Raw genomic sequence first — 20,374 nt, forward strand, 5'->3', positions numbered from 1 at the left:
GATTGACATAGAAACAACTTAAACCATTCACAGATAAGAGAAGGGAAAAAAAACGACATATGAAAGAAAAAACTGGTTAAAGTAAGGGATAAAAGGAATGTTTCATTGATAGTGTATCTGTTCAGGGCAATTTTGTAAGTATAATGATTAAATTAAATCATCTTTATTTATAATTTTATGTAAAATATTAAAATATAAACAATAATTAAAAATAACATTAATAAGTAAATACTGTGAGGACGTAAAGTACCTAAATTCTTAGCGGATTTCTACTTTCCCTTATCACAAGTTTAGATACATATTGTTTTTTTTTACATAATCGTTTTTATTTTCTTCATCTTTGATCTATATTTTTATGAATTATACATAAAATGCTTTGATTTTCTAGTTTTGAGATATAAAAGACCTATAAAGAGACTTTAAGGAAATGAAGATCGCTTTTAAATTAGCACTGTCATTAGCCGTAATGGGCCTAGTACCGGAAATCGACGCAGGTAATGATAATAATAATAATGATTATTATTGCAAAATTTGTGGGTTATTGGGTCAATGCGCGTCAGAAATAAAAACGGATCTTGATTAAGTGTATGGAGAAAATATCCTTTTATATCATACAATTGCCAGGTAAGCGTCAATGTTTAAGGAAGATAAAACTAATGGTGTGTGAGACGTCAGCACTGTCAAAGGGGAGATAAGTGATATTTTTCGGGCCACAGCGCGTCATATGTGCTTTCCATCTTAAAACATAATCAAAATGAGACAGAAATTATTTTGATTTCTATCTTATTTTGATTTTCTCTCTTGATTTACTTGTGGTATTTAGAAAAGTAAAAGTTAAGGAAAGTTTGCGCCCGTTGAATCCCGCATTTGCTAACCTCTGACCAGAAAATTGAGCGGATTGTAAAAGCCTCGATCTTATTGTCTTGGTTCAAAGATCGAGACCTAAGACGTCTGAGAGAAATTGATTGTGACAGGGCCTGACAATAAACGTTAACCCAGTAACAAAATGTGGCTACATGAAAATAGCGATCGCGCAGTTGTTGCTCGATGTAGCAGGAGCGTTAAAGAGTTATGTACGCTTAACTTTTTGACAGTGATGGAATAGTGATATTTTAATGAAAAAAATACCTTGCAACGATATACTTGTTTTGAATTATAATTAGTTGCTTGCAAATGAAGTATTACCTGTGATTTTGATTTCAAAACAATATGTCAATGAGAATTGAATTTCGGAGACCGTTAACTTTTTATGCGTGTAATAGCATTCAAAATCTAAAATACATTGTTGAAAACTCCAGGTTGTTGTCAAAACGGCTGGATACAATATGAAGATCATTGCTACTTTATCGATTATGAGACCCGTCTAACATTTGCTGGAGCATGGGTATGTACGTACACTATTAATGAAATCATATGCATGAATATACAAATGTCTACAATTTGTCTTTATGAATTTATCATTTTTATATGGTAGTTTTGTCTTAAAAAAACTTTGGTTAATGATACATTACAATAGATGTTTATTAGTCGGTTGATATAAAAACGCATACTGTAACATAATCGTTTTTATGAAAAGTGCAAGCTTGGCAGACGAATATGTCACATTGGACAAATGCCATACTCGAATATTTCACATTTATAGTGTTTTTTTAAATTTGTTCACACATTATGCCTTTTGATTTTTGTTTTTCATACAGCCGTGTTGATTTATTATATCCTTAAAATGATCTCTTAAAAACATGATGAGCATTTTTACATTTTTGATTAGTTACTCTGCTCCAGTTATGGTGCTTACCCTGTGCGACTTGACACATTTGCTGAATACGAGTTCTTGAGAGGCTTTTTAAAGAAGACTCAAGGTAACTTTCTCTCAACATCAAAGTTCTTTTGAACTTATAAGAATTTGTAAATCAGTTAGTAATGTTATCCTACGATGTGAATACCAGTAAGATGCAAACTATTATTCGTAAGAAATGCATGATTGCATTGTTTTAAAGTCAAGCATATGCTTCTTATTTCAGTTTGTGTTAAGATTTTCAGACACATTCCCTTAGTGTTTCGTTACCGATTTGACTATAATGAAACAATTTTACTTCTAGCAATTACTCCATGGATTGGATTGACTGACAAGGCCTATGAAGGAATATGGAGATGGTATGGCACAGAGACCCACGCTACATTCTCTGACTGGGGCCCTGGAGAACCCAATAATAATGGCAATGAAGATTGTGTACAATTATATTCAGGCTATGACTACAGGTCGAACGATACGCCATGTCATGGACAACTTACACCACTGTGTGAAAAAGACTCAATATAAAAAAAATCAAGAAGATATTGCTATGCTTACTTATCATTATCACATTTTATAAACCTTGATGTTAGCATTTTTTAAAGAAAAATAAAATAAGTGAGTCTCTATACATGTTATGTGTTTTCGAGGAACAATTTTACGAGGTAAACACTTTTGAATTTTATAAACTTTCAATTTAAGATACATGAAAATAACTGTTACAATGCCTAGTACGCTTATAACGCATGTAGTATACATGAGTATTACACTAGAAGGTTAAAAGGAGTCCACTGATATTTTTATTGACAGGACGGGACTGGAAATATTTTTCTAAATGTGTGTACCAATTGATTTAGGTCAAGAACCAATAACTTGTAAAATTTCAGGTCATTCAATTTTACCGTTTTTGTTCCAGAATTATCATTATTATTTTACAAAATGACCTTAAATTTCAATGCGTTCCAAAGCTTTTCAGTCAAAACCGACTAGCAATTGACAAGAATCGATTTTTAATTATTTAATTCTGATTATATTTATATATATATATTATGCAATTTTTTTCAATTGTAAGTGTAAAATTATAAAATCATAGACTTTGGACTTCAGCGGAGATCCTTTCTTGCATGTTTTGTAAAAAACATCTGAAGATGCACAAAAAGGCATTTAAAGCAAGCCTAGCCAAGCAGGGCGAGGGATTAAAAAGTTCAGGGGCTTATCTTTATCTTTAAACTTAGAAAACCAAATGGTTACTTTTCCGTACATATTTTTTGTAACAAATAGTATTTAATGAACCTTTGAACTAGTTAACATTATGTTTTAGTAACAAACCATACTATTCTCTCGCCTGGTGGATTTTGTTATTTTTATCCGAAAAGTATGTTTAAAACGATACTACAATAAAATGAAGATACCTGTATAAACAGGAAGAAACTAAATGTAATGAGAAACGTTTTATTTTTAAAATATCCACTTTTTGATGAAACCGGGCATCAACCTGTATTGTATTCTTTAATACGATGATAAAAGATGGATAAGATTCAAATGCGGCCGGATGGTTATATTCGAAAGTTCGAAATTATTTGCTTTTAAGAACTAAAGGACTGGTGCCAGTTTCATTTACTTAATGTGTGAAAAAATATCCATTCTGTTCGTGCGAGACAACGACTTTCTGGAAATAGCACACTTACATTGTAGCAACATTTGATCTTCCTCCATCAGTTAAAGCGTGAAAGCAAGACGCCATTTAAAGTTTGGAATGTTGTAGTGACATGAACTTTCAACAAGTATATACTTATCCATACATATTGTGACTTAAATGATACATGCTTGTAAATTTGCTAAATAAAATATGTTTAAACTAACTACATGTATATATTATTTCTGAACATTAGTGACAACATGCCTAATCGCTTAAATACATGTAACCATTGTTGTTCTAAAATATATCTCGAGAATATCGCATGCATATGCTATTGTGATGCTTGGTATCGCATAAGTTGACTGTGTAAGGTTGAATTCGGTCGATATCAATTTTTCAAATATACATGTATATAATATAATATTCTTCAGGTTAAATTATTGAATTTTTATACATGTATTTACACAAATATATGTTCTTCTGTACATCAACGCACTTGTAGATATTACAAAATGGTGAAACAGTTACAGCTGAGCATTAAATTTTATATTCCTTTTATTGCTTTTGATAGCATGACCAAGGGACTGACCCTTCCTGTCAATAAGAAAAAAACACGAAAAATCGACCTGCTGTTAAATAGCGTTGCCCAGAAATTTAGTTAATTTACGGAACAAAAGTCAAATCTATTTCTGAAAGTAAAATAAAACAACAAAACATGAAGACTGCAGGCATTGATTGATGTTGTATTGGGAGAATGTAAATGGTTTTTTCAACGGAACCATTTGCATTCTGCTTTAAAAATATATCTTTCATCTGCGTCTGAACTAATTGCTACGTAATACTAAAGCTACAAAATCGTTGGTTACTATCTTTTGTTTATGTTCAACCTTATACTTCTTTATACATGTGCATTTGCTGACGATATATTTGTCTTGATCAGCCGAGATAACATTAACAAGTTAAAAAATCATAATCCGGGTGAACAAGTAAACAGACATGATTTTTTTTTCTTAGTGGTCGGTCACTCTGCCGAAAAGTATTTGTCAGGTACGCAAGGACTTATAAGAGAGCATATTTCAAAAGGTCACACCAGTCAGCGTGCTATTCGCGAGACTTTGTAAATTATATTTAGTTAAGATTAATATCCAAATACCCGTTTACATCTTTTGCATTTTATGAAACATATTTTTTTTTAATATTTCAGATACGGATTTTATTAGTTTGTTGAAAACAAATTCAAGTAAGATGATTTTTTTTTCTGCTCATTTTGCTTTTATTTTGTCATAAATACTTTTAAAAAGGAGGTTTTCATTTTTAACACGTTGAGAAGTAAAATATGATTATTAATTAATTAATATGAAATAACCTTTAACGAGCTAAATGTTTATCAAAGAAATTATTTTATAATGAGCTTTAGATACGACGTGAAACTTTAGCGAAATGAAGACTGTAATAGTTTTGCTGTTTGTCGTTGCATGCTTGGCGCAAGGAATTAATGGAAAAGGTAAAAAAATACTTTTATAACTAACGGCATTACTAGTTCATAACAAATCAGCGGAATGACAAGTGTAAAACGTAATTAAATAAGTTATGATTCTCTCTACAATAGGACGGTTTGTTTTGCAAAAATATTACTATTTTTTCATGAATTGCATCTCGTATATACGGTATGTTTTTGTTCATATTTGGTATAATTATCTTTGACAGATAGTCGTTTTTATACATGTTTATCATTGGCAGTGATAAGGATGTTGGTAATTTTATAAATGGTTAGTTAAATTCATAAAGGTCTACAATGCGGAGTGATTGCAAAATACTTTCACTTTAGTAGTTTAAATTAAAAATGGTAATAAGCGAATCAATAAGTATTTCAAAGCAGAGAAAACAAAATAATCAAATTTGTTTAAAAATTTTAATACTAATAAATGAATGTTAAACAGTAAGGTTGTTTACAAAATTAGGAAGTAACTCTTTGCATATTATACGTCTTTTAAAACTGAATGTTGTAGCTTGCTGTAGCGATGGTTGGATAGCCTATAAAGACCATTGTTACCATATTGGTTATGGAAATCGTTTTACGTTTTCTGCTGCACGGGTATGTATAACAAGGAGATGTTTCTATATTGCAATAGATAAAATAAATATTTAGCTGTATTTTATTCACAAATATTTACCACCTCCGTGGTCGAGGGGTAAGAGTCGATGACTTCTAATCCAGTTACCTCTCTGGCGTGGGTTCGATCCCCGGGAGATGCTTTGGTAGTTAAGCGCGGAGGAAGGTAGTCTAGTACTGGTGTAACTCTCCAGGAACGATGGTTAGCCTATATGACTGAAATACTGTTGGGAAAAGGCGTAAAATGAAACAAACAAACAAACATTCACAAATATATAAAATAAGCATATACAAACTTATGAATACCAGAAATATTTTTACTTTGGTTTCTGAAAATATAACATCTCTATTTATTGAATTTTATGCCATGATATTTTTTATCTTATTTCCTGTTAGTTTGAATCATGAGAAACAACGGTTATAGCGTTGAAAGCTATATGACTTACAATTCTAACGTTTTTTGTAGAATTATAGAATAAGACCTATATTAACAAAAAAAAGTAACAACTTCTTATTGAACATGTTTATTCTTCGTAATTTCAGGTGTATTGTCAAAGTCTGGGTGCTTACCTTGTCCGGCTTGACACGCTAGATGAAAATACTTTCCTCAAAGGATTTCTTAAGAAAACTAATGGTAAACATTTTACTTTTTTGTAATTTTATTTAATTGCAACGGTTGACAACTCAAATAATGTTGAAAGATTGCAACTTGACAACACCTGGGTAACAAGGCTTTACGATTGTCATCACATGGTTTAAAGCGAAGCAATACTTCACTTTTGTATTTAGAATAATATCATACGCTATAGCATGAAGCTAACGTTTCTTTAACGTAGAGCATTTATCATACATAAAGTATTTGATTATAAACTTGATAGAAGATATTTCTTTATCAAATTTACAGCTGGAAATACGTGGATGGGATTGACTGACAAGATTCATGAGGGAATCTGGAGATGGTCTGACACAAACAGGCATGCAACGTTTTCGGACTGGGGACCAGGAGAACCCAATAATTTTGGTAATCGCAACGAAGACTGTGTGCTTTTCTATGTTGGTAAAGACTATAAGTGGAATGACGGTCTTTGTCATGACGAACTTACGCCTTTGTGCGAAAAAGACTAAAATACATTTCTCAGCGTTCATAAAAATGTGCTATGTTGAATGTGACGAAATATATTACCATGTTTGTTATGTTTATTGCAAAATAGTGTATTAAAATAGAGAAAATAGGAAAAACGGAATCGCTAAAGAAATCCCTAAGCCTCATCAATCAATTTCCATATATATACAAAAAATGAAAAATAAGTGCCGGAAAAAGTCGCATATAGAAAAAACAAAAAACACAGTCCATGAGTTAACTAATTTAATAATAATAATAATAATAATAATAATAATAATAATAATAATAATAATAACAATAATAATAATTTGATAAGTTAACTATATTTATTATATAAATCACAACGCAAACATAAAAATATAAAAAACATGATTGAACAGTCTATATAGAATTACAAGCTAAAAAGAGACTTTAAAGGTGATGGGACATTTCTACAGTCAATATCACGTATGTTCTACAAATTTATGAAACTATTAAGTCTTACTTTAGCACATCCATTTTCATATGCCCGAAAGAATTTCGGACTTATTATGTTATACCCCCTGACGTCCGTCCGTCCGTCTGTCCGTCCGTCTGTTAGCAATTTGGTTTCCGGAGCATAACTTAAGTTCCATTTGGCCCACAATATTCAAACTTCATAGGATGATTGTCCATATTGGGTAGAAGACCCCTATTGATTTTGGGGTCACAAGGTCAAAGGTCAAGGTCACTATGACCTTAAAACTGAAAACAGTTTCCGAAGCATAACTTAAGTTCCATTTGGCCCAGAGTGTTCAAAGTTGATAGGATGATTGTCAATATTAGGTAGAAGACCCTTATTGATTTTGGGGTCACGAGGTCAAAGGTCAAGGTCACTATGACCTTAAAACTGAAAACAGTTTTTCGGAGCATAACTTAAGTTCCATTTGGCCCACAGTGTTCAAACTTCATAGGATGATTGTCCATATTGGGTAGAAGACCCCTATTGATTTTGGGGTCACAAGGTCAAAGGTCAAGGCCACTATTACCTTAAAACTAAAAACAGTTTCTGGAGCATAACTTAAGTTCTATTTGGCCCACAGTGTTCAAACTTTATAGGATGATTCCATGTTGGGTTGAAGACCCCTATTGATTTTGGGGTCACAAGGTCAAAGGTCAAGGTCACTTAACTTAGAAATTGAGAACAGTTTCTTAAGGATAACTTAAGTTCCATGTGGCCCACAATATTCAAACTTCATAGGATGATTGTCCATATTAGGTAGAAGACTCCTATTGATTTTTGGGTCACAAGGTCAAAGGTCAAGGTCACTATTACTTTAGAACTGCAAACAGTTTCCGGGGCATAACTTAAGTTCCATTTGGACCACAATATTGAAACTTCAAAGGAGGATTGTTTTGTGAAGAAGGTAATACTTTATTTAATTCCCATGTCTTACACATGCTTCATCTTTATTAAAAAAATCACTTTCGGGCATATAATCCTCCGCCTAGCGGTGCCCTTGTTACATTTATTTTTAAATCATTTCACGTTTTTAAATAATTCTACCAGGTTCGTTTACAGCTTTTAAATTTTGACCCTAAATTACCAATTTTTTACATCTATAAATTGTACTGCTTTCATTAGAAATAAAAAATCTATCTTGTAAGTAATTCAATTGACATTCATTGACTATCGGCTATACCATTGGTGAGCAACGGACTTCCATTATTTTAGTTGACGTGGGTGCTATGCCATTTCTTATAAAGAGCATTGTCGGGGGGTATTTTTCCACGTTCTAAGGTAATAACGCATTGCTCGAGATTGTAAATCATATACATTGAAATTATTTAGTTCAACCACGGATTTATATTAATATAAATCCGTGGTTCAACAAACTCTATACATGCCATACCTTGCCATGCCATACCATCAAAAAGTACATTGAAAACTCGATATGGAACCCCATCATCAGCTTTTCATTTTGCAATTAACAGCACAAGAGTTTGGCAACGCAAATTTGCGTGTAACTTTAAAACTAATTATAGTACCAGGTAGGTAAATTTTTCAACTATAATAACAGACTATGATCCCTTCCCACAATTAAAAATATGTAGGATGTTTCATTAGCATTAGCCTAAATTGTACTATCATAATATTGCTTCAATTGGATTTACCAACATAAAAATAAAGTAAAAACAGAATTCTAAAAAACGCCCTAAACGCAAAATCAAAAATGTTTCAGGCTTATTTTGATTTAGCCTCTTTATGGAAGTGTACAGCAGTATTATATTACAAAACATAATACAATTTACAAGGAAAAACTCAGAGGAGAACAATCCCAATATATCAAGAAAACCAATGTCTTAGAAAATATGTTTGATACAAATACTTTTCAGATATTAACATGAATAGTTGTCAGGTTCTGAATTGGCCATGTGTACTTAAATTCTTTCTAAACAAACTGTTTGCACGATGCGTTAATATATAACAAAAGTGCCGTAACAAAAGTTTGACTGGGTAAAATAAAATAGCTTACCGCGATAACATAATTTTGTTTTCCAAACAGAAAAGTTACAAGTTCACTTGCCTGTTTGATAACGATAACCTGTGGTAAAAGGTAATGTCTTGTAATGCCAATAATGTCACGCAGTGCAGGATTTCCAAAACGTATTTGTACAATCATGTCATACATCTTTTTTAGAGCCGATTAAGTATTTTCAAAATAGTATTTAGCATAAACTCTATTAAGAAGACATTTTCTGTTAATATTCATAACCTAACAATACATTGAAAATGACTGAATGATAAGGGTTAATGAAGACGACATGACATCAGCAGGAATCCTCCATTTTCTGACTGGTCATCAGTAGAACGTTATTGCTACAAAGATTCTGCACTGTATCAAAGCCAATCAGACATACTAGCTGTCATAAAAAGAATACACTATTGCGCGACATTAACTATATAGGGTGATCATTATTACGATTTGTTTTCAAAACGTTTTTAGTGAGGATTTTGATACAGGTAAAATAGCTGTTATTACAACTCTGTTATATTTTACAGTTGTATAATAAAGTAGTACAAAATATTCACGCTCCTTTAATATTATACACGAAGCAATAATATAAGATAAATAATGAAAGACGGATGAAAGCTATCATAATTTATCAACGGGCAATAAACTATCAATAAAATGACTGGTGATGTTACGAGTATTAAATTAGCGCTTATTTGAATTTGTATCTAAAGAAATACATGTACCACTAATCAATTGAAAAATTACAATATAAGACAACCATGGCTTTTCATAGTATTTCATAAAAACATTTAACGCCATGTTGTGAAGCAAACTTTCTTCGTAATAAAGCGTTTCAAAACATAAAAATTATCTGCCAATACATTAAAAACATTGTATTCATTTTTTCAAATATTTTCAAAATATACTACTTTACTTTTGCTCTGCACCATAAGTTAATTTTTATATTATCATAAGTATAAAACTGATTTCTTTCCAATTTTTGAAAATTATCATAGAGCAATAATTTGAGGTAGTTCCCTGACATGAAATCGTGTTGACTAATCCGTTACAACTCGTCTTGTTAGCATGGAAAGCATGCACCAAAATATTTTCATGTGTTTGATTGGGGTGTACAATCACATGTCTTCTGTTATACGGCGACTTTACCAGCTGCTGACATTACTCTGTCACTTCGATATGGCAAATGCTAACATAAGGCGGTATTTGAAAGAAGCAGAGTCATGGAGTACTGTAGGGATGGCGCAGCAAGGGGCCACTTTCCGCCAGGTTGGTGCGGCGCTTGGTGTACACCACACCGTCATCATCAGAGCCTAGGAAAGATACCGGTAACATGGTACACCCGCCAGGTGGAGGTCGGCAAAGTGTCACAACACCAGCCAGCTCATGTTGTTTTTGGTCGTTTAGGCATGGCGTGCAACGTTTTCGACAGCAACTACTTTTCGAAATGGCCTTGCTTATGCTGTGTGGGTCCGTGTTTGAACGCAGACGGTACGTAAAAGGCTGCATGAAGGTAATTTGCGGGCGAATAGACCTTGCATACGTATACCCTTTACGCATCGACATGGCTCAACTGACTTAAATCCAATTGGACACATGTGGAATGAGCTGCATGTAAGAATTTTAGCTCGTCAGCAATCCAGGAGCTTGGAGCCATGTTGGTCAAAGAATGGGCAGCCAAACCCGTAAGAACGATCATAAACCTAATAGAGAGTATGAGAAGGCGCCAAGCTGCCATTGATATTCACGGGTCACACGCACGGTATTAAGTCATAAACCTTAATAAAAAAGAAAAAGTTTACCAAATTTGGAAAACACGCCGTATGTTCTGAAATGTTCAAAGAGGGTATCATCCTCTTCTCTAGCACTAAATCAATATAAAACTCGTTTATAAGGTTAAATTCGTCCTTCAGAGCTGAATTGATCAAAAATAAATCAACATTAAAAACCTTTCGCACGGCATTAACAAAATTAACCCAAAGAAATCATTCTCAAACATATGGTATTTAGCAAAGGTTGAGTAGTATATAAAAATAATAAAAATATATCATATTTCTTTGTATTCCATATCAGTTTTGCTTTACAATAACATCATATTAATAGTATTCTTGTAGTTCATGATAGTACATTATTTATTTAATATTTATTTAATACTCAGTCTGGTTTCTTTTATCAGAATTGTTATTTAGATTTATACATTCACACTTTAGAAAAGAGACAATGAAATTATTCAAATTACATTTAACTTGCAACTTTAGGTTCAGTATTTCACTGATGATAAAATATAATCAATTATCAACTGAATAACTTTTGTATTTTACGGTAGCGTCCGCTAGAAGTGCTGCGTTTATCAAGATATCTATGATATAACAAAGAAACGGACGTAACTTAATGTCTGCTTGTAGCAAAATAATATATAAAGGTTCACCACAGTGTTTCACCACAAATACAGTCAGTGAATATTACAATATTACCTCAGTTACGTGGTCGCCAATTTCAGTAAAAAATAAATGATACAGAATATTATCTAACGATTACCGATTACTTAATATCATGACTGTATTTTGTAAATCTTGTTTATTATCTAGTCCAATTAGATAAAGCTTGTGGCGAGTGTTACCAGTATCTACAGTGTTCATTGCTTGAGTTACAGTGTAACATTTAAAAAATAGTGTAACATTTAACTAGACCTTATCGTGTAATCTTTCAATCTTGTTTTTGTTTGTTTGTCTTGTTTTGTTATTAAAAAACTGGAATTTTTAAAAAACACAGTAGCCTGTCAAAAAGTTTCTTTGTTTACATTTTACAATGTTTTCATCTACTTTTTGTATAGGCCTTTTTTAGCTGTTTTATTTAAAGAATTATCTTAAAATCATATCTATACAGAATGATCAAGGAAGAAATCTTAACGTTGCTTTCAAAGTATTTTGTCCTTTTATCTTTAAATCAGATATAGCAAAAAATACGAGTAGCTATTATTTTTTACAACATTCCTTACCTAAAGATACAAGGAGAGTATTAGTTGACGTTTATGATTGTTCACTTTGGACAAGAAAACGCACTATTATTTTGTACTGCTATTTAATGAAACTTGTAAGGGACTTCTTTAATGTTGTTCTTATTTCTGACCCTTTAATTGATTCAGTTATTTTAATTTTGGCTGTCACGTTCGGTATCTCACCGCCACTATCGAAGTTGGTTTTACTACCTTCATTATTTTACCTTTGATTATATTTTAATGGTACCAGCATTCCGACTTCTTTTACAACTTTTAACTGGTCTAAAATAATTAAATGAATCAGAAAAACAAAAGCAAGGAGAAAAAAGCAAAAATTCACATTAAGGAAGTTTGAGATCGCATTTTCAATTTAGTATTGATCTAGTATTTAGTCGTAAAACACTTATATCACATGGTAAGGATGTATGAAAACATTGAAATTGCTAGAAGAAATATGCTGCAGTTAAATATAGAGAATTTTTATTTATATTGCTAATGAGATAAAAATACGATGAAAAATATATTTTTGACTACTGTCCTGTTACTTTACAAAAAATAAAACTTCCTTTCTGTACATGCCCCGGTCACATATTCACGGATAACCCACGGAAGAGCTACGGTCAAATATTTCACGGATTACTACGGAAATGTGAAATTCCGTAGTGCGCTTCGGTTCCAGTACGGACACATAACGGTATGAGTACGGAGTTCGACGGATTTACCACCAAAATGTAAGTAAAATCACGGGAGAGACACGGATTGTTACGGCCGACACGGTTTCATACGGAGCGACACGAATCAGAACGGACGCACTACGCATACACTACGGTCTGCTACGGCATAAGCACAGGTTAGTACGAATAAGTACGGTCTGATACGGAGAAGAACGAATTGCCACGGATCTATACAGACCTACTATATCCGTCCACAACCTCTTGTATGTTCATTTTCAAAATGCCCCACAAGAAAAGAACATCTAGAAAACGAATTGCAGAGTTTAATGATTTTGGCGGTGAGGATTCGGCCTCCTCGTGTCCGACCACTTAGACATATCAGGTCCGATTATTTGAATTTTAAATTTTTTGAACGCCGAATCCTCAACAAGTTCGGCCATGAGAACTTTATACTAAACATGAAACTTCTAGTCCACCATCTCCTCTGGATTAAAAATGGACTAGTAATCAAAATTAAAAATGTTGATTAATACTGCTTCTCTTTTCATTTTAAAGTTGGCTGTTTATTTTACAATTTCATTAATTATCGTGAATGTTTTGTTTTAAGAATATATAAAAAGCTTGTTAATAAATCTTATTATCACTCAAGGGCCAGCGTCCGACACTTCGTTTTATGTACATATTTACTCCAATTCCACGATCCAATGTTTTTTAAAATATGTAACATTAACTGTAATTCTATTACTTACGAATTGTTGTACGATATTATTATTTTTTACCTCTATGCATGTTACCAAGCATCTCGATCACTGCCTCCGCATTCTGAGCCATATCAATATACAGCTGCAGCCATATAATCCCATATATCGTTTATTGAATGTTCACTATTAAGTTCGCAACACAAAAACGCAAATATGTCTGTTTGTTTGTATGTATGTATGTTGTTTATGCTTGATGAGGGTCCATCCGACCCCGGACATGTCACCAGTTATGCCCTTAAATAGTTACTTTCGAAGCACAAAGTGTTAATAATTTACTTCCATGCAATTTCCACGGAGTATTAGCCAAAGATATGAGTTTTGAGTCAAAAGATGGTCTCTGTGCGGCAGTCAGTAAGACCCTTAATGTACAGTAACTTTTAACAATATGAAAGGGTAGCCCTGATAAGGGCTGTTTGTGACAGCAAAAGGCATGTCGTTTAAGCCGTCTAAACGTGCTAGGGTGCGTTGCTAGGGCCAAACGCACCCTAGCACACCATCCTCGTCGACCCAGAGTCTACTTTGTAGGGCTACTCCCCTCGGCTATAGTCAGGACACCGGCAGCTTACTTCATACAAGCTAAGTTGTGCCGCCTTAAACATTACCCCGAGCTGTAGAAAGCAGGCGAACTTGCCGTCTTACACGTAGCGTTGGTTCTTTAATCATCTCCCGAAGCCCTGTGTCTTCTCAACGACGTACACGTACCGAGGGGAAGAGAGAAGATATGTCTGTTTTAACGAGAAGGTAGTATTTATACCCTTGAATTTTAAGGACAGATACAAAATATATCCGTACTAAACAGTGGTGGACCGTAGCATTCCGTACCGTTTCGTATTGCAACGCAATAAGACCGTGCTAATCCCTGCCTCTCCGTAGTACAACGTATTACGAGCGTGGCTTTCCGTGACAAAGTCGTATTAATCCGTATTAAAACCGTAGCTTATACGTAGCGTTACCGTACAAATATGTAGTTCTCCGTACCAAACCGTAGAAATCATTGACAAGTTGCGGCCTACGAATCAGTACGGACTAGTACGGTTTTCGTATGGACCAGTACGTATCAGTACGGTTTAATACGGACTAGTAGGGATACGCTTTTGTGCATGTTCAAAAATTGTCAAGGATCGCTACGGATATACAAGGACTACTACGATTGATTACGGTTACAATACGGCGAGCTACTGACCAGTACGGGTAGCTACGGACGATGCCGGAGTTAATCCGTGGCTCTTCCGTGGGCGTATTCCGTGAATATGTGACCGGGGTATAACGCGTATCTATGCATATAATCAGTTAAAATCCTTGAATTCATTTGAAAAATTTTTTTTTGGGATATAATATTATACACGCACCAAGTAAACATTGACCAGCTGCGCTAGCGAGGATAAGGAGTATTCTCAGTACGTAAGTAAATTAGCCTAAATGGTCATACATGTATTTTAATACCTAACAATTATTTTATTTTCATTTTTATTAGTATGATGATTATGTTGTCAACTTGTCGTCTTGGTGTGTTTTGGTTGTTGTTACTTTTAATCAATCGTAATGCTCCGTCATATAGTTTATTGTCATCACTGATGATTTTTAATTAATTCTTCTAAAAACATGTTCTTCCTCAAAAATATGATTCAATTTATGTTGTTTATTAATTGAGTTAATATGAAACCATATCGTTTGAGATAATATATTGTAATTTATATGGTATTAAACATTTTTCAGGAATATTGTACCATTCCAAGGAATTTGCAAGATGAGATGTTCTTTTAATTTCGCAACTTTGCTCGTTATTACAAGCCTGATGCCAACAAGCAATGCAGGGAAAGATAAAAACGACGGAATTACATCGAGAAGAAATAATCTTTTAACATATTAGTTTTATATTTTCTTATTAATTTATTTTCAATGATGAAAGAAAATTTTATACTTCACATATCATGAAACTGAAGTATATAGTTAGAGATTTTTTGTTTGTATCAATGTCGCATGAATCTTGCAAAGACCGTAACGGTGATTACATGTCATTCTTAAATCAATGTATTTAACTCTTAAACTGATTATTTGCTCTTTTTTGAATTTGGAACAGTGAACAATGAAATTCATTCCTTCCGACTGATACATTTTATTCCTCTTTTTTGGGTCGGTTTTATGTAAACAAATTGTTTTTGCTTTTGCTAAAATCTAAATAAATGCATTATTTATTTTTAACATTGAAATAACTAGATTGCTGCAAAGATGGTTGGTTTGCGTATAACGGGCATTGTTACTATATTGATTTGGATATAAAGCTGTCATTTTCTGCAGCAAGGGTATGTACACTTTACATGCTTTAATGTATTATTTTATACAGTCGTCGAATGCGTTAATGGTCTTTAATTTTTTTTTTTTTTTAACATAACATAATATTTATTCAGCATTAAATGTTACAACATTTATAGCCATTTCAATATATAATACAAACATATAAGGGCAAGTACATGGTTAATAGAGAATTATATACAAATGATTTATACAAATTAATCTTAAATTATTATTTTTTAACAGAGTGAACATAATTAATTGTAAAGTATTTTCTTAACAATATTTTTCATCATTATTACCATTTATCTGTTGTGTTATTTCTATAGTAAAACATATTACAAAGAATATTTTTTTCTTGTTACGAGCAACATTTATGTTTATTGAATACATTTTTGTAATACAATTCAAATATAGAGATCCATTTCATTGTGTTTACATTAACTTAAAATACTTACAAAAGATAAAAAGAAAACAAAGCAGTGAACATCAGGTTATGATAATGAAATTCGTTTTGGAATAAAGAAGAATTATTGCATATGGAAAGCTTTGTATATAAATTTGCTGACATTCAAAATACTTTTAACAGAGTCTAAATTCATAAGTGAGATAAATTTTTGCTTAGTAGGCCAATGGCAAAAATATGGATTAAAGTAGGTTTTTCTTAAGTTAGTATATTTTGGGCATACTAAAAGAAAGTGGTACTCGTTTTCTATAACATTCATATTACAATTTGAACATATTCTTTCATTTCTGGGAATATTTAAATGTCTACCTTTTTCAATCATTAAATCATGAGATGATAGTCGGAATCTTGTCAGTGCTATTTTAAATTTACTATTAGGTATTACATCTAAATATCGTTCTACTTTTAATTCTTTCTTATACCAGCTATATGACTGTAATCTATTTGAAGTTCTAATTTCAGCATCCCATGATTGTTTATATATATCAATTATTCTTTGTTTAATAACACAAACTGTACAAGTATAATGTGCATAAATGTTTTTCCAAAAGCGTTTAAATAATTCCTTTAATCAACAATTTTTTTTCCATAATTCGTTTTGTTAAACTGGAGACATTCTCGTTCTGAACTTTTAAACATAGAAAACATTATCCAGCAAGCTTAATCCATACCATTTCACATTTCTTAAGAAAATGTCATCACCGTATGCCAAATATTACTCTCTTGGCATGCGAGTTGTTTCCATACAAATATCGTTGTAACTTAAAAAACTTTATTTTCAATACGCTCTCTCGCTAAACATTGATATTTCGTCTCGTTACATCCCAATATGTTCTTAATATAGAAAAAAACTTTTAGTTATCAGGCCTATGTGTAACCGAAATTATACATAGAGAATTTATTCTCGTACATAAAAATATAACCCAAAATAATCATACAATGTTGTAAAATCAGTCCTATTCCGGATCAATGATTTTTGTCAGAATTATGGCCCTTGAATGCCTTTTATTTAAAGTTTGTCCGGACTACTCCTCTTATACCACTAATGCAATTTCAATGAAACTTTACAGGATTGATCTGTAGCTAAAGTGCTTGCGCATACCTTACACAGGCTTTTCGGGTGAATGATTTTTGGCCGAGTAATAGCTTTCTTCTGTCTTGCCAGATACACAGAAGCTTGTCCGGACTACTTCTCTGTAACTACTGGTGCAAATGGTTCAATAATTTTTGTCGATGTTATGGTCATTTAAGTATTTTCAAAGTTTGTCCAGTTTTCTGCTCTTATACCACTAATGCAATTTCAATGAAAATTTACAGGATTAATTGTTAGATCAAGTACCTGCGCAAATAACAGGTTTTATTTTGCTCGAATTATTTTTTGCCGAGTTATGACATTTGTATAAAAAGGATGTTGATAAAATTTGTCCGCACTACACTTCTTATACCACAAATGCAATTTAAATCTTTCAGGACTGAAAGGTAGCTCAAATACTTGCGAATAATACACAAGATTTCCACTTGAATGATTTTTGACGAGTTATGGCCCTTGAATAAAAGTGTGTTTTTGTGTTGCCAGCAACACAGAAGCCTGTCTCGACCATTCCTTAGACACTGCTGGTGCAGCAGGAATGATCAAAACTATGTAAAGTTGTGCATCTCATCATAATTTGTCGGTTCACTGATTTTTGTTACAGTTATAGCACTTTAAGGATTTTAATTGGACTACTCCTCTTATACCACTGATGCAATTTCGATAAAGCTTTACAGGATTGATCGGTAGCTCAAATAATTATGCATACTACACGTGTTTTGTGATTGAAAGATTTTTGGCTGAGTTATGGCTATAATGAGGGGACATATGTGATCACTGATTGCTTTTGTTTAAGGAATGCAAGTAAAAATCAAGAGCTTAAACGGAAAAAAAGGTACTGCTTTTGTACGGGAACTACTCCAGGTCAATACATCTAAGTGTATGTATCTTTTTCAACTAACATTTTCGTAGTACTACGTACATGAATGCATGTTTTTACGTGTTTCCATTGATAAAATTAGGCTAAGATATCTAAATATCCGCTTTAGTAGGTATACTATCTTTACTTACATATCAGCTGTACTGTAGACGTTTTGGAGCAGACCTTGTTCAACTTGAAACGTTTGCTGAAAACACCTTTCTGAAAGGGTTTCTGAAGAAATTCAAAGGTAAATCCCTTGATAATCTTCTTATTATTAGATTGTTCCAATAACTTCTATTAGCATTAATATCAGAATATTAGGTGTAATTTTATCATATTTTGTCAAATAATTTGGGAATCCTGAATACTGGAAAAAACAAATGTTTAACACTTTATTTTTACATGTTTATTTAAGACTAAATTGGTGTCTTCATAATGTTTTATGTATGCAAGATTATATAAAATTATAACTCTTTATAATAATAACGAAGCTAATCTTGGATTACATGTATTTCAAAAAGCCTTATCCATATAACTTATTTGTTCAAATTAAATACATTTAGTCAGCACCTTTAAACTAATTTACAGCACAACATACCTGGATGGGTTTAAATGACATGTCTCATGAAGGTATATGGCGATGGACCAGCACCAACAAACATGCTACGTTTTCTGACTGGTCACCGAGGCAACCCGACAATCATAAAAATAATGAAGATTGTGTGCATTTCAGCTACACAGCTGCCTATCAATGGAACGATTTCCCTTGTAGTCATTCAATTAATTTCTTATGTGAGAAAGCCTCTGCATGAGACACACAAATAACTGCAAAATTAGAAGGTCAAATGCTGCTGTACCTTTTATTCTAAAATTTAATCGATTAGATCTTTATAAACAATGCTTTTTTGGTATTTATCCTTTTTTAAAGACAGAAATAAACTATTTGCATTATTTAATCTTTTCTCTTTAGTTATACATGTATACTTTATGCATATTTAATCTTTAATGTATGTATCCATATTTATTTCCCTTTATTTATTTTTCATATTATGGACAAATAGATGTGTTTGATACTTGTTTCGATAAACCTTATTCTCAAACTAGCCCGAAAGCACCAAGCGATTTAACTGAAACCTAAAATATAAATAATACGAACTTTAAAAATATACTGCAAAAAAAATGAAATAAGATTAAATTGTTTGTTTGGACAAGTAGAAACTCACAGTAATAAGAAAACGGTATACAAATATACGGGGTATACTTTTGTATGAACACATGGCGGTATAATTTATATTTGAAAACAGGTTTATGTTTGAGTCGCATTATTGACACAGACTTCATGTTAGAAAGCTATCAATTTATTTCGGGATAACTCAGCGAACTGGATTTTTGTTATTGTAAATGATAATGGAAGTCCCTGTAAATGATAATGCACAGATCATCAATTTCTGAATCAGTAAAACTGGAAAACCGCCATATGTATCTAAACAGTGCCTGTAAGATATGAGCAAATAACTTTTTTGTGTTAAAGATTATCATGTTTGAATTATTTTTCAACAAAAGCTCATGTAAACTTTTTATGATAAAGAGTATCTCCGATTGAATCTGCATTTGATCATAAGGTCTTATAAGAGACCAATGAACGTGACGCATTTATCATTTAGATACTTTAAAAGGATTTGAATTAAACAAAACACGAATAATGACAGATATATCAGATTTACACCCAATTTAACCATTGTTCATGATATATATGTTTACATTCGATTTGTCCGCCATGTAAAAATGACATTGACGATAACTGATTACTCTTGATGTAAAAAATTATTTTTATTTCAAAGTACATACAATGGTAACAAACATGTTGTTAATGATTAAATAGATAACCAGCATAAGTATTAACCATGTTACGAAACGTTGTACTAAGAATAACACAAAAAGAAGAAGAATGAACCATTATTTGTCTTGTGGTCCTTGTTACTAACAGTACGTAGGTACCGAGTTACATTGTTCACGACTAATATGAGATCATTCGGCCCAAATACAGGACAAACCTTATTTTGCAATAT

At 32.4% G+C, this 20,374-nt stretch overlaps 3 protein-coding genes across 3 annotated transcripts; all 3 read left to right on the top strand.

Moving 5' to 3' along the window:
* The first annotated feature begins 42 nt into the window (after nucleotides 1-42).
* On the top strand, nucleotides 43-2,780 carry LOC132722003 (C-type lectin domain family 4 member E-like). Its single transcript, XM_060706398.1, has 5 exons — nucleotides 43-81; nucleotides 389-494; nucleotides 1,299-1,384; nucleotides 1,769-1,859; nucleotides 2,100-2,780. Exons 2-5 carry the CDS (start codon nucleotides 428-430, stop codon nucleotides 2,318-2,320), a joined length of 465 nt encoding a protein of 154 aa, XP_060562381.1. The 5' UTR covers nucleotides 43-81; nucleotides 389-427; the 3' UTR covers nucleotides 2,321-2,780.
* A 1,708-nt stretch (nucleotides 2,781-4,488) lies between these two features.
* On the top strand, nucleotides 4,489-6,783 carry LOC132722011 (perlucin-like protein). The gene is made up of 5 exons (XM_060706402.1): nucleotides 4,489-4,548; nucleotides 4,849-4,935; nucleotides 5,441-5,526; nucleotides 6,088-6,178; nucleotides 6,449-6,783. The coding sequence occupies exons 2-5, from the start codon at nucleotides 4,872-4,874 to the stop codon at nucleotides 6,667-6,669; spliced, it is 462 nt and encodes a 153-aa protein (XP_060562385.1). The 5' UTR covers nucleotides 4,489-4,548; nucleotides 4,849-4,871; the 3' UTR covers nucleotides 6,670-6,783.
* A 7,123-nt stretch (nucleotides 6,784-13,906) lies between these two features.
* On the top strand, nucleotides 13,907-19,256 carry LOC132722007 (perlucin-like protein). Its single transcript, XM_060706401.1, has 4 exons — nucleotides 13,907-13,946; nucleotides 15,813-15,898; nucleotides 18,462-18,552; nucleotides 18,894-19,256. Exons 1-4 carry the CDS (start codon nucleotides 13,907-13,909, stop codon nucleotides 19,115-19,117), a joined length of 441 nt encoding a protein of 146 aa, XP_060562384.1. The 3' UTR covers nucleotides 19,118-19,256.
* The last annotated feature ends 1,118 nt before the right edge of the window (nucleotides 19,257-20,374 follow it).

This window comes from Ruditapes philippinarum, unplaced genomic scaffold, assembly GCF_026571515.1.
Source record: "Ruditapes philippinarum isolate M1 unplaced genomic scaffold, ASM2657151v2 ctg1061_1_1_1_1, whole genome shotgun sequence".
Classification (NCBI taxonomy): domain Eukaryota; kingdom Metazoa; phylum Mollusca; class Bivalvia; order Venerida; family Veneridae; genus Ruditapes; species Ruditapes philippinarum.